Source organism: Peromyscus maniculatus, chromosome 2 (assembly GCF_049852395.1).
Source record: "Peromyscus maniculatus bairdii isolate BWxNUB_F1_BW_parent chromosome 2, HU_Pman_BW_mat_3.1, whole genome shotgun sequence".
NCBI classification, from domain to species: Eukaryota; Metazoa; Chordata; class Mammalia; order Rodentia; family Cricetidae; genus Peromyscus; species Peromyscus maniculatus.
Genome location: NC_134853.1, coordinates 16,207,930 through 16,222,615, shown reverse-complemented (window position 1 = coordinate 16,222,615; position 14,686 = coordinate 16,207,930). Strand labels below are relative to the sequence as shown.

The following is a 14,686-nucleotide window of genomic DNA, read 5'->3' as shown; positions in this document are numbered from 1 at the left end:
ATAAAGAGACCCTGTATCCAAAACAAGAAAAACAGGAAAAGAAAACAAACCTTCAAAGGAATAATTATTCCATTTAGCTTCTTGACATGCCTCGTGGTGAGCCTTCCTTGCTAGGAGTGACTGTACCTTCCTAGGGGGTGGCTCCTGATTGACCAGCCTAACCTTGACTAGGTTAGTTCTCCACCCAGGCTGAAGATTTTATTCTCTTGACCAGAGGAAGTACTTTTCTCTTAGTGGGCTTTTAATGCTGCTTTGTCAGTGAGGCCTGAGTTGGAATCCCAAACACACACACACACACACACACACACACACACACACACACACACACACATGCACACCAAAACTTAAAATTAAAAAAGGAAAAAAGTTACAAAAACACAGTAAGGTGTTAACTCAAGGGACAACTGTACTTTGAAGGGAACATAGAAGACTACAGATGAGCCCTAACCTCCCCCCTTTAAGATGCAGCTAGACTGTGGTTTCTCATCCCCCATCCCCCACCACTACTGATGCTTTTCAGTTATTACAGATGGCAGCATCCACTTCCAAGGCCTTTTTGCCTGCACTTTGCCAACTTTCTCAACTTTCAGACAAGAACCATAGTGGTCCTTTAAAAATAATGTCCATTTCCTAAAATTCCCAGGGGCTTTTGTAACCTCCAGAAGAAAATCTCCAGATCGCAAAGCCATCACTGAGGCCAACGAGGGAGGCCCTATCAGATCCTGCCTCGGCCTTCATTCCAGAGCTGCGGCCCTGCTGTATTAGTTACTTTTCTGTTACTGTGATGAGACACCGTGACCAAAGCAGTTTAGAGAAGGAAGAGGTTTCTGTGGCTTACAGTTTCAGAGGGCTGGAGTCTGTAGATGTAACCAATCGTCTTATTAAAATAAGAAACACAGAGCCAATGTAAAAGAGAAAGCCGAGAGGTCAGAGCTCAGAGATAAAATCTTACCTCCTGCAGTGCTCCTAGCTTCCCCGAGAGAGAGCTACTTCCTGTTTGTCTGTGTTTAAATAGTCTTTCTGTTCTGCCTTCTCATTGGTTGTAAACCCAACCACATGACTGCCTCATCACTGCCTGTAAGTACCGCCCTCCAGGTCTTAAAGGCGTATGTCTCCAATACTGGCTGTATCCCTGAACACACAGAAATCTACCTAGCTCTTCTAACCACCACGCTCTTGCTATGGCTCTAATAGCTCTGACCCCAGGGCAACTTTATTTATTAACATAAAATTAAAATCACATTTCAGTACAAATAAAATATCACCATAGGAGTCCATTGTGGAGAGGAAGGCGTGGTAGCAGGTGGCGGGAGCAGGAAGCAGAGAGAGCAAGCAGGAAGGGGGCGTGGCTGTAAACCCTCCAAGGCCACTTCTAGTGATGTGCTTCCTCCACGAGGCTGGACTTCCTAAAAGTCATATAACCTCTCCAAAGAGCACCACCAACTGGGGAGCAAGTCTTTAAATCCGTGAGCTTATGGGGACGTTTCTCCGTGAAAGCACCAAACCCAGCCGCCTGTAGGCTCCGTGCCATCCTCCAAAGCCCAGCCTGCGGGCGTCTGCTTGCCTGTCACTTCCTCTGAGCAGCCTGTGTAAATGTAAGACCCCTCCCGACCACTGACCTCAATTAAGGACTCTCCAGTATTGCTTAATCTTTTTTACTGGGACTTATAAAGCCTCATATACTAAATGGCTGTGTGTTGTGGATCTCTTCTCTGCCTCTAGACTTTAAAAGTTCCATCAAGCCTGGCGGTGGTGGCGTACTTCCTTAATTGCAGCACTCACTCGGGATGCAGAGGCCCACAGATCTCTGGTCTACAGAGTGAGTTCCAGGACATCCAGGGCTACACAGAGAAACTCTGTCTTGAAAAAAACAAAACAAAAAAACCCAAAACCGAAACAAAAATTTCCATCACGGCAGAGTCTATGTTTTGTTCCTGTTAGGAAGTAGAATGTTTTATATGTAATATATTCTCAATAAATGATTCTCAGACTAGTAAATGGATGGGTGTGTAGGTAGGTGGATGAATGGGTGGATGGATAGATAGGTAGGTGGATAGATGGGTGGATGGATGGATAGGTAGGTGGATAGATGGGTGGATGGATGGATAGGTAGGTAGATGAATGGGTACGTGGATAGATGGATAGGTAGGTAGGTGGATGGATGGGTGGATGGATGGATAGGTAGGTAGGTGGATGGATGGGTGGATGGATGGATGGATGGATGGATGGATGGATGGATGGATGGATGGATGGATGGATGGATAGGTAGGTAGGTGGATGGATGGGTGGATGGATGGATGGATGGATGGGTGGGTGGATGGATGGATGGATGGATGGATGGATGGATAGGTAGGTAGGTGGATGAATGGGTGGGTAGATGCATAGGTAGGTAGATGGATGGATGGGTAGTAGAAAGATTGCTCTAAGAAACCTTACTCTATTTTCTGTTGCTGTGCCATAATAGCTGATACCAAGTAAGTGAAAGAAATGGAAGTTTATTTGGCTCATGGTTCTGGATGCTGAATCTATGACCATAGTGTAGACATCTGTTCAACATCTGGTGAGGGCTCCCTCGCTACATCTGAACCTGATATGGCCGGACAAACCAAATCTGTTAGCTTGTTTTCCTCTCTCTTTCAGAGCCACTAGTTCCATCATGCCCCCACATCCTCTCAACCTCTCCCAAGACCCCCTTTCTAAATACCATTAACACAAGAGTTTGGAAATCACGTTACTAAAACAGCATTGGTAGTGGGCATGTTTAAATCGTGGCAGAAGCTGATGAAGACCTCCCTCAAAGGGCGTAGCTGAGTGTTGCAGAATAAATACAATAAACATAGGCTGGCGGCCGACAGAGAGGAGCAGATTCCAGGTTGAGGGAATGGTCTGCCCAAGATGGAGGCAAAGGCCAGACCGCTGAGCTTTGCTCTCTCCTGCCCTAGGCGAGTTGGAGAATCTGACTACAGTGATGGAGAAGAGGACTTCTACTACACCGAGATCAAGCTCAACACGGACTCGGTGGCTGAGGGCCTGAGCAGCATGGCCCCAGTGTCGCCCTCACAGTCCCTGGCTTCCCCCCCTACGTTTCCTGTCCCAGACTCCAGCCGAACAGAAAGTCCTTGTGCCAAAACAGACACCAAGCTGATGACGCCGCTGAGCCGCTCAGCCCCAACCAGCCTCTACCTCGTGCACACCGACCACGCTTACCAGGTAACTCACTAGGGTCCTTGGTCAAAACCAGTAGCCCTCAGGCCTGGGACTGCAAGATAACTCAGTGAAAAAACAGCACCACACATGGCAGCCAGTAACTCAGTTGGTTTTTCTGTTTTTCCCCTTAGTCGTGATCTCAAGCCTCAAGTTGTGGCTCATGCCTATAACTCCAGCACTCAAGAGGCTGAGGCAGGAGGATCATGAATTTGAGGCCATAGCTGGGCTGTAGAGTTTAAGGGGCTGGTAGCCCAAGGTTGGATTCTTGGTAACTCAGGAGGCTAAGGCAGGAGGATTACAAGTATGAAACTGAGGTGACAGAGCACATCCATGACAATCCCAGGCAACTTGGTGATATGCTACCATTAAAAAAAAAAAGGCAAAGGGGTCGGGATGTAGCTCAGTGGTACAGAGTGCTTGTATCATTTGTTCAGTCTTCAGTGCTGCTGGCGGGGAAAGTCATGATCTTATTCAAATGGACCCATAGATTATTCTTAGGCTCCCCAGAGCCAGCTGAAGACCCAGTCCCTTGGAAGTTGTTCAAAGGATTAAAACAAAAAAACAAAACAAAAAACAAACAAAAAAAAAAACAACAAACCTTAGCAGTATAAAGCCCTCAAGTTGATGACTGCTATAGCTTACAGGTATGTGATACGTGAAAATTAAGCCAAGAGTGGTGGCACGCATTTTCAGTCCCAGCATCTGGGAGACAGAAGAGGCAGGAGAGCTCTGTGAGTCCGATGCAGCCTGATTTACAAGAGTAAGTTCGAGGTCAGCCAGAGCTATTTAGTGACACCCTGTCTCAAAAAGGTCAAGTCAAGGGGCCATCAAGATGCCAGTATACAAGTAAGGCTTGCCACCAAGCCTGAGGAACAGTGTTCAACCCCTATGACCTACATGGTATTAGGAGAAAAGCAACTTCTGAAAACTGTCTTCTGGCCATCTACATAGGCACCATGCCACACATGTGTCCACACACAATACATCTATTTAAAAGTATTGTTTGTTTTTTGAGGCCGTGTCCCTCAGTATCCCTGGCTGTCCTGGAACTCACTAGACTAGGCTGGCCTCAAACTCACAGAGATCTGCCTGCCTCTGCCTCCCAAGTGCTGGAACTAAAGATGTATGCCACCATGCATAGCTAAGTTAAAATTTTTAATAAAAATTAAAATAAAATAAAAAGTTGAGCTTTGCTTGGCAAGCTTTGGAGCGATGACAGAAAGCCTGTACCATGTAGCTGGGGTTTCAGCATCCCCTGCTTCTAAGTAGGTAGCTAAACCTCTCAGAGTACAATGTTCCCCAACTCAACAGTGTCAGCACCCCAGAAACTGTTTCAAATGGAAATTCTTGGAACACTACCCACCCAAACCTCCTGGGCCATAGCTGGAAGCAGACCAGAAGCCTAAGGCCTTAGAAATAAATCCTCCAAGCGCAGGCCGTGGCTAGCCCAACAATTGCAGGTAACTCATGCAACTTCATGAAAACCTTCCTTGCATTTTTGAAATTACATTTCCTTACCTATTTGTAAAAAAAAAAAAAAATCCAAATAACTGTATAATGTCTCATTAAATTAAATTGAAGTAATGATTTTAATCATTCTGATAGTTTATATGACTATCTACTGTGGCTTTCCACTGTCATAATCACATGGAGCTGGGCATGATGTTGCGCCCTTAATCCCAACACGTGGGAAGTGAAGACAGCCTCAGCAATGTAACAAGTTCGAGGCTAGTGTAGGTCACGTAAGACCCATCTTTAAAAATAAATTAAAAACAAGAAAGGTGTGGGGGGGGGGTGAACATTCTCTGTCTGTAGACTTCTTTAACTTTCATTTTAATTCTCAAGAGTGTCCTTATTGAGTCATCTGGAGCATGAATGAAGAGTTTATGGATAAACTCTGTGAATCGCCAAAGTATTTCCCAATGGTGTCAGATACAGAACCACTGTAACTAGCTGAAATATTTGTAATTCACAAACAAAACACAAGTAAGCCTGAAGAAGAAAAATGCAGTCACTTAGCATATAGTCTTGACTCTTGTTATCTCAGTTATATCTATTTGTTCAATTTTAAGGCTTTTAAATTTTTATTAATTTTGTGTTTATTTTGTGTGTATGTACATGTGGATGCACACATTTGACACATTGCATGTGTAGAGGTCAGAGGACCTTCCACTCTGTGGTCCTAAGGATTGAACTCAGGTCTTCGGGCTTGTCAGTAGGTACCTTTATCTGCTAAATCATCTCACTGGCCCAGTCTCTTAGCATGTTCATGATACACAGTTGTGCAGTGAATGTCATTGTATCCGTTTTCTTAGAATCAACCCTGAGATGTGAGATGTCTAAAACAATGAGAATTTTAGGGCATATCACTGAAGTACACTCCTAAAATATTTATAGCTTACATGTACCCGTTTCCAAATTTATTGTTCAGGTATTTATTTCCTAATTTGATTTTCAAGAATTACTTGCATATGTCCAAAAATAGAGATATGTGATTAAATTTCAGAAACTGACAGCCAAAAGCCGTTCCCTATACCTCAAGTGGATTACTCAGAAGTGTAGGGAAGGCTTATTTCTGGTTGCTCTCTCGGACCCTGTTGAGCCGGCCTGCTAGCGTACATTACCAGGGCAGCCCTGTCTGTCCCTGCAGCCCAGCTTTGGTAAGGAGAGCTGAGACACCGTGGACAATCACTTTCATGCAGTTTTCTCTACCTCCTGTGTCCTAGGCCACACCCCCGGTGACCATTCCGGGATCCGCTAAGTTCACCCCCAACGGCAGCAGTTTCAGCATCTCCTGGCAGTCCCCTCCCGTCACATTCACCGGTATTCCCGTAAGTACCAAAGCGCGCAAGGTGGGCCAAGCCAAAGGTCCGTTCAGAGAAACAGACACGGGAAAGATGGAGTCGGTGCCCAGAGGCGCCACCACAGTTCGTTTCTTCTCTTTTCTTTTTTGAGGTGGTGTGTCTCGAGTAGCCCAGGTTAGCCTTTGAACCCTCACCTCCCAAATGCTGTACTATAGGTGTACACCATCATGCCTAGTTTCCAAAGACATATGCTTCTTTCTTTCTTTCTTTCTTTCTTTCTTTCTTTCTTTCTTTCTTTCTTTCTTTCTTTCTTTCTTTCTTTCTTTCTTTCTTTCTTTCTTTCTTTCTTCTCTCTCTCTCTCTCTCTCTCTCTCTCTCTCTCTCTCTCCTTCCTTCCTTCCTTTCTCTCTCTCTCTCTCCCTTCCTTCCTTCCTTTCTCTCTCTCTCTCTCTCTCTCTCTCTCTCTCTCTCTCTCTCTCTCTCTCTCTCTTTTTAAAGATTGCTTTTTTTTTTAAATCTGTATGAGTGTTTGGCTTGCTGGGCATTTCTGTGTACCACATGCATGCAGTGCCTGTGGAGACCAGAAGAGGGCACCAGATCCCCTGGGGCTGGAGTTACATATGGATGTGAGCTGCCCTGTGGGTGCTGGGAATCAAACTCAGGTCATCTGGAAGAGCAGCCAGTGCTCTTAATGGCTGAGTCTTCTCTCCATTCCCAGGTATATAGTTCTGAAGTGACACTTGTAGATTCATCATCAAGCTGTCTTGTGATGGGTATGGCTTCTCAGGAAAAAGATGTTTTGACTGATACTTTAGAAGTCAGAAGAGAGCGTTAGCTGTTGATTATGGAAATGTATTTTGTGTTGGTGCTAGAATTCCATCTACAAAAGACTATAGAATTAGCAGCTTGATTCACACCTTTTCTTACAGAAAGGCTGATGTTTGCCATTACAAATTACTTCATAAGTTTTGTTAGTTTGACATATTGTCTTGGAGGTATGCCATTTGAAGATCTCAAAATTAAATAAATTGAAATCACTCTTTTCTTTCAAAGCCTGAGCAAAAAAAAAAGTAAACAAATGCTGAAAGTGCAGCCATATTTAGGTAGAAATAAACTCAGTGTGTCAAAGGATTCTGATAAATCACTGTGAATTGGCTTGGCTCCTAACAGTTCGTTTTAAAATATCCCAGGTCTTACAGAGTTTTTCATAGAACACCAAGAGGCCCGCCTACCTGCACAGCAGCCATACTCAGAGTGTGACTCCTGATAAGGTTCAGAACTAGGCTCAGGATAGACGTGTTCAAACCTTACTTTTTCTTCCCTCCCTCACGTCTCCCACACTTACACAGAGACCCCACAAAAGCAACTCCTTGGCAAGCCCTGCCAAGTTACAGAGGTCCCAAGCTTATAAAGGTGAGTAACCGGGCAAACTGGGTGTGCTCTGCCCAGGCATATTTACCGAACTCCATAAAGGGATCCCTGGCAGTGAATAGCTCCTGCTGATAGTACTTAGGGAGCAGTGGATCCAGAAAACACTCTTGTGATTTTCAGCACTACCATAAATATGGAATAATTACTAAAGCCACTGAACAGTGGTGGCCTGTAACACGGATTGCTAAATGTCTTATTAATAAAAAACAAAACAAAAAAAAACAAAAACCCGGAGCCAGATATTGGGGTGAAAGTGGAAAGATCAGAGGGATAGAACAAGCCAGCCACAAGTTCTTACTGCTAGGAAATCCTCAGCCTGAGAGAGAGCTACTTCCTGTATACTCACATCTATATACCTTTCTGTGCCCTGCCATCTTACTTCCTCTCTCCACCCAGCTCTATCACTTCCTATCTGTCTGTACAGACCTCCAGACCTCTATGGTTACCCATTGCTCAGATTAAAGGCGTGTGCCACCATGCCTGGCTCTGTTCCCAGTGTGGCCTTGAACTCACAGAGATCTGCTTCCCGAATGCTAGGATTAAAGGCGTGTGCTACCACTGCCTGACCTCTATATAGTGGCTGGCTTTGTCATTTGATCGATCCCCAGGCAAGCTTTATTTGTTAGAGCACAAATATCACCACAGTGGCCGCTGGCCACTCTCAAGGAGTGAACTTGGACATTCTTGTGTTAGTTTTCTTTGTGGCACAAACATTGCTCCACTCATGTGGCCATCAGATATGAACCATTTCCCCTTAGTAGACATGAAAGGACCCTGAGCCCCTTACCATTTGCCATTAACCCACCTGTGATGGCTAGTGTTGTCAATTTGACAGAATCTAGAATGACCTGGGAGACAGGCCTCTGGACATGCCTTTGGGAGACGATCTTGTGTTAATAGAAATGGGAGGACTGGCCCGTCATGGTGGCACCATTTCCTGGCTGAGAATCTAGACAGTATAAATGGAGAAAAGGAACAGGACATGAGAAGAGTATGCACTCATCACTCCCTGCTTCCTGGTGCTGGACACAATGTGTTCCCTGCTTCAAGTTCCCACTGCCTTCAGTTCCCCATCAGGACAGAGTGAACTGTGGACCAGAACCAACTCTTTCCAGAGTCTTTTATTCCAGCAACAGAGGAAGGGGCTAAGATGCCTTCTTTGATAGCCTAGTGTATTTAGTTACTCTCCTGTTGCTGTGACCAAATGCATGACACATGTAATGGAAGGAAGGGAGGGAGGGAGGGAGGGTTTATTTGCTCTCAGAGTCCACCGTGGTGGCAGTAGGTGTGGCCGGTGACTGGGCATGTTGTGTCCACTGTCTGAAGCAGAAAGAGATGAATGCTGATGCACCACATGCATCCATTTGTTTTCAGCCAGGGCCCAGGCTACAGGATGGTGCCACCTGTAGGAGTCTGAGGGAGTCCGGCTCCTACCTTTCCCACCTTTTCTAGGGTTCTGAGGAGGAGGAGGAGGAGGAGGAGGAGGAATAAGAAAATATTAGATAGAAAGAGAGGCTGGGCAGTGGTGGTGCACGCCTTTAATCCCAGCACTCGGGAGGCAGAGGCAGGCGGATCGCTGTGAGTTCGAGGCCACCCTGAACTATAGAGTGAGTTCCAAGAAAGGCTTCAAAGCTACACAGAGAAACCCTGTCAAAAAGAAAGAAAGAAAGAGAGAAAGAGAGAAAGAGAGAAAGAGAGAGAAAGAAAGAAAGAAAGAAAGAAAGAAAGAAAGAAAGAAAGAAAGAAAGAAAGAAAGAAAGAAAGAAAGAAAGAGACCTAGCCGACGAGAAGAAAGACAGAAGCACAGGAAAGCTTCGGGAGGGACTGGATCACTACCCAACGGCCTCTTCATTTATTCCTTTTTTATAACATGCCAAGGGGAGAGGCAAAAGCCCTCCCCCTTGCTAGATCAAAGCACACTGCACAGCCAAGTATAGAACCTTCCAAACACCTGGTAACCATGCCCATGACCAAATCATCTCCTTATGCAGCCCTGCTGGGTAAAGCAAGCTCAGATTCTCTTGCCCTGGGTAAGATCTCACCAGGAAACCTCTGTGGGCTCCCACAGCTACCCACATTCAGAGTCGGTCTTCCTCCCTCCCTTCTGCCTTTCTGGAAACCCATCCCAGAAACACCCAGAGGTGTGTATTCTAGATGATCCTAAATGCTGTCTCGTTGACAGTGAAGCCCAGCCACGGCCACACCTGCAGTGAAAGCTCCGATTCCGGTTCCAGCCACAGGCTGACAGTGTAGCAGGTCCTTGGTTCCTGCCTTTAACGCCGGAAGACTTCCCAAGCTCATAGGCCATTCTGCTCATCTGGTATGAAAATAAGGACAGTGTGAGACAGAAGAGAACTTCGGATGTCTGCACCGCTGTCATGACCAGGCACACTGCTGTGTCTTCCACTGCACCCTGGTTTTCAGAATTGAACGCAAGGCCTCATGGACTGGGCAGATGCTCCCCCGTGAAGCTGCGTCCCTCTTTGCTCTGGTTATCTGGATACACAGTCTCACTCAGTTGTTCAGGTTGGACTTAAACTCACATACAGCCCAGGCAAGTCTTGAATTTGCTACCCCGACTCGGGCTCCACAATGCCTCGCTTCTGCTGTGCTTTTTTATTTAAACTAAACCATCATAGAGACCTCACTGTGGTTTGTAACCAGCTGTCCATCCTCCACGTTCCTAAACGTCTCTGTAGGATGCCAGCCAGGACTCCTTCCTTATGCTGTTTGTGTTCCAGCAACGAAATCTTAGAACTCTTCCATGGACACTATCGCTGTCTCTCCTCTCAATCTCAACCTCCACCCCCTTTTTTTCTTTACAAAAATGTTTCATTTCTGTGTTGGTTTCCAGGAACATTCTAGCAGGGAGTCGCACATAGATGGAGTGTCTGGGTAAACCGGGAATTCTGCCTCCTGTGGCTGTTTCTCATTTATTCTTTTCGTTTTGTTTTGTGTGTATGTGTGGTTTATATACATGTGTGTGTACATGTGTGTGCACATGGTGCATAGACCAGATGTTGACATCGGTTGTCTTACACAGTTGTTCTGCGCCTTGTTGTTTCAGGCAGGCTCTCTGAGCCCGGAGCTTTCCTATTTACTTAAACTGGCTGGTGGGCGAGCTCCAGAGATCTGCCCGGCCCCCACCTCTAGCACGAGGGTTACGGATGTACTGCATGTCACTGTGTCCATTTTACATGCGTGCTGGCTTCCACACGTAGGTCCTCATGATTATGCCGCAGGCACTTTAACAACAGCTGAGCCTCTCCCAGCCTCCGTCTCCCATTTCCCATTTATTCTTAGACCAGAGAATTTCCAGTCTCTCTGGTGTGTAATCTGCTTCGGCCAAGACTTAGATAAACACTTCAGCAGTCAAACTTGCCATTCCTATTTTAAGGATCTGGGTATATTTTTAAAAGCTTTGTGTGACTCTAGAAAGACAAGAATGGAGCACAAAGACTATTGATTATGTTCCTGAACTCCCTGTCCGTGCTGTCAAAGAAAACAGAGTCGGACGCCTGTTGCTCCTGCAGGTGGGCTTTTCTGAACCGTCCATCCCACACAGCTGCAGGCTTCGAATGTCCAGTGACCTCATGCCAATCAGTAGATCACAGAGCCAGGCAGAATCCAAGAGCATGAAGTTTCCCACTCTGAAATGTATGTTAGCTCCAGATAGCAATTCTCAAATTTTTAAATTATAAGGAACAGTAAGGATGGGTCTATCTAAAAATTCCAAACACAGTGGTTTCTGATTTATAAAAATCTCTTCTGTTTTGTGCTCCCAAACAGATGCCCAGAGGTTGTCATCCTGGGCTAATGGTGCCTTTCCTCCCTCGTCTCGGAGAACCCTGGGGACACAGCCTAGAGAAAGTCCTTCTGAGCAGTCCCCAGGCCTACGGGCTTTTGCTTACTTTTGTGCTGGATTTCTTGAGTCCTAGCGTCAGAGCCCTTCCCAAAGCATGGCCATGAAGACTCATGTCTGCAGACACCGCTGGCCTTCCATGCAGGCTTTTCTAGCCTGAGCCAGGGAGTGTGCAGGAGAGCAGGATACGCCTAATAACAGCTTCCCTTCTTGTCTTGTCCTGGCGGCCGCTCTGCTCTCCGACATCCACAAGAATGCCTTTCTCTGTTGTTTTGACTGAACACTAGGGCTCTTGGCCCCTTCATCCCAAGCTATTACAACAAAATTGCGTCGACCGGGCAATGTAATCAGCAGCCGTTTGTCTCCTGGAAGCTGCAAGTCCAACCTCAGGGCTTGACTGTTGGCTTCTGATGAGGGCTCTCTCCAGGTTCGGAGACGTTCACCACGGGAGCTGGGTCTTCACCTGCCTTTTCCTCAGTGTGTACAGTCCATAGTGAGAGAGAAGGAAGTGGGGGGGCGGGTCAGAGAGAAGGTACACATGCATGCCAGCCCTCTGGTCTCTAGTCTTGTTGAGCGTGCATGTGTGTGTACATTCCTGTGTGCATGCATTCGTGTGCATGCAAGTGTGTTGTATGGTATCCCTTCTTATAACAACACTAATCCTATCGGATCAGGGCCCTACCCTTATGACTTCGTCTAACCTTAATTCCTTGAAGGGCTTATCTTTCGACATATCTAGACTGAGGATTTAAATTTCCAACATAAAATTTTAGGCCAATTGGGGAGGCCAGACATGCTTGTATATGCCTCTAGTCCCAGCACTTGAGAAGTAAAGACAGAAAGATCAAGAGTTCAAGGCCAACCTCAACTACATAGTAAATTTGAGGACAGCCTGAGCTATATGTTCCCAAAGAAGTAGGGTAGTGAGTAGAAAGACCCAGCTTCATTGGGGGTGATATTATAGTTCAGATATGAAGTAACATGCCCCCACAGGTTCGTGTGTTGGATGACTTGGTCCCCACCTGGCGATGGTTCCGAATGTTGTGAAAGCTGTAGGAGGTGGAGCCTATCTGGAGGAAGTGAATTACCACAGGCGGCTCTCAGAGTTCATACCCACCCCCAGCCTGACCTGCTTTGCAAACTATAAATCAGAGCAGGCCGTGCCCAAGCTCCCACCCTGCCCTCTCCCAGCATGGTGGACGACATCCCTGAACTTAAGCCGGGATAAGCATTTCCTGTGAGTTGTTCCTGCCATACATTCTGTCCTAATCACAAGAAAAGTAACTAGTGAAGACGCTTGGGCTTTGTTTCTTATCGCCTAGAAACAGGGTTTTAAATGCTACTGAAAGATTATTCCAGTCAATATGACAGAGAGAAGATCACAAAGAAATTTCTCTAAAATAGATACAGAAAGGCATCGGGGATCCGTATTACTGCTCCCATGTGAGGCGCAGTTAAAATCCCTGGCTCTAGCTTCCATGAACTCTGACCGCAAGCCAGGCACGTGACCTTTCTAAAGCAATCTCCTGCTGCTCCCATAGTGCCTAGCACGAGGCTAACGTGAGGCCTTTCCTCTTACTGCTACAGTTACTGGGAAACAGTGAAGTCAGACTTCCTGTTTAAAAAGTGCTCCATGAAGCTCAAGTGTCGTCACGACCTGGGAGAGATCAGCCATGATTTCAAAAACTGTCGTGTAGGGTTCTTTAAACTCAGTGGAAGCCCTATCTACTCAGTAAGCATGTTGTGGTCACATAACCTAATAATTGTCTTTATTTGTAAATAATAGCATACAGTACTGTCCATAGTAGTACAAAGTATATTTTATAGACAGTAAAATGTGAAGGTTTGAGATATGAAGCCTCAGTGGGTAGACTGCTTGCTGCGTAAGCCTGACACTCTGGAGTTCTGTCCCTGGAGCCACCTGAAGGTGGCAGCAGAGAGTGGGCATCACTGTAATAGCCCTGGACACGTGGGTGTTGAGGGTAGGAGTGTGGACCTTTGGAACTTGGAGCTGGAAAAGCCATTGTGTGGCCCGAACTTAATGGGCCTTTCTGTGGGCATTTGGGAGATAATGATGATGACAGAAAGGCTGCCAGCAGGGGCACACTCAGCCCCACTCTGTGGGCTCCGGGACAGGTTAAGTGACAGTCACACATTAGTGGGCAGGATCCTCCTCACGCCATCAGCTGCACACCTCACACCAGTGCGGCCCTCTGTGCACTCAGCTCCACAGTTCCTGGCCTTGCCCGTTAATCTTAACATTCATTTTACCTCACACAGCTGAGAACAAAACAGTTCTCCTCCGTGTTTGATGCTCAAGGACCATGGCCCACACCACCGAGACCTAGTAAATGTGTGGGAGGGAGAGTCTGCCGGGTCAACCTGATTTTCCTTGTGTTCACCAGGTGTCTCCAACACATCACCACCCAGTGGGCTCAGGAGAGCAGAGACAGCACGCCCACACGGTCCTGTCCTCCCCGCCCAGAGGGACAGTCAGCCTAAGGTATGGTTGCTTGATGCTACACACTTCACCTCAAAGGAGTTTCCTAGGAAACAGAAAAATAGCAGAAAGGAACCGAACTATGACCTTTTGTGAAATTTCTCCCCAGTCTGTGAAGCCTGCCTTCTTTCGTTCCCATGGTTGCCTGTCCAGTAACTAGTAAAGGGCACTTACAGTGTGTGGGACAGTAACGGCGGTCGCTGTCCTGCGTCCACTACTGTCCAACATAAACGACAATTTACAGTCTTCTTCTAGACCCAGGAGAGTCTCCAGGGAAGCCTCCAACCAGACTTCGGGACACTGGAAAGAAAGGCACACTGAAAATTTGGAAGAACAGTGCTGTTCTCTGCTGTTCTGTGTTTTATTTTTTATTTTTGTTGGTGGTTTTGTTTGTTTTGCAGGAGGGAGTATTTGGGGGGGGCACAAAATTGTGTGTGTGTGTATGCACGCACACCAAGTGCACACGTAAGCTGGTACATGTGAGTATGGATGCGTACATGGTGCACCTAAGTGAGCAGAGGACAACTCAGGTGTTGGTTGGTCCTGTCCTTCCTTACTTGGACAGGGTCTCTCGTTCACCCACCAATATGCCAGGCAAGGTGGCCCAAGAGCTTGCCGGGGCCTTCCTGTCTGCACCTCTCGCCTTGCTGCTTATTGCTAGGGTTACAGACACGTGCCGTCATGTCCAGCTCTGTATAGATTCTGGGGGTCCAGACTTACTCCTTGTGCTTGGACAGCAGATCCTCTCCCTAGACCCACCTCACTCCCCGGTCCCCAACACTTGTGTTTACTTCCTTAATCTTACAAAAATGGCCAGATGAACATTTCCGTGACTGAAACTTAGAAACTGCTTACGTACAGCAGCAGGGAACTACCCAGCCT

The 14,686-nt window shown here is 46.6% G+C and overlaps 1 protein-coding gene and 1 long non-coding RNA gene across 2 annotated transcripts in view; one reads left to right on the top strand and one right to left on the bottom strand.

Moving 5' to 3' along the window:
* Positions 1–14,686, top strand: part of Znf704 (zinc finger protein 704) — a 200,323-nt gene that overhangs the window by 173,616 nt on the left and 12,021 nt on the right. The window contains exons 6-8 of the mRNA XM_076563795.1: positions 2,943–3,210; positions 5,934–6,038; positions 13,710–13,807. Of these exons, the coding sequence (XP_076419910.1) occupies positions 2,943–3,210; positions 5,934–6,038; positions 13,710–13,807 (471 nt within the window). The remainder of the gene's footprint in view (positions 1–2,942; positions 3,211–5,933; positions 6,039–13,709; positions 13,808–14,686) is intronic.
* LOC143271800 (uncharacterized) lies at positions 6,533–14,095 on the bottom strand. The gene is made up of 3 exons (XR_013048958.1): positions 13,979–14,095; positions 8,248–8,391; positions 6,533–7,065 (listed from the first exon to the last, which is right to left on the bottom strand). It is a non-coding gene; the product is annotated as an uncharacterized LOC143271800 (long non-coding RNA).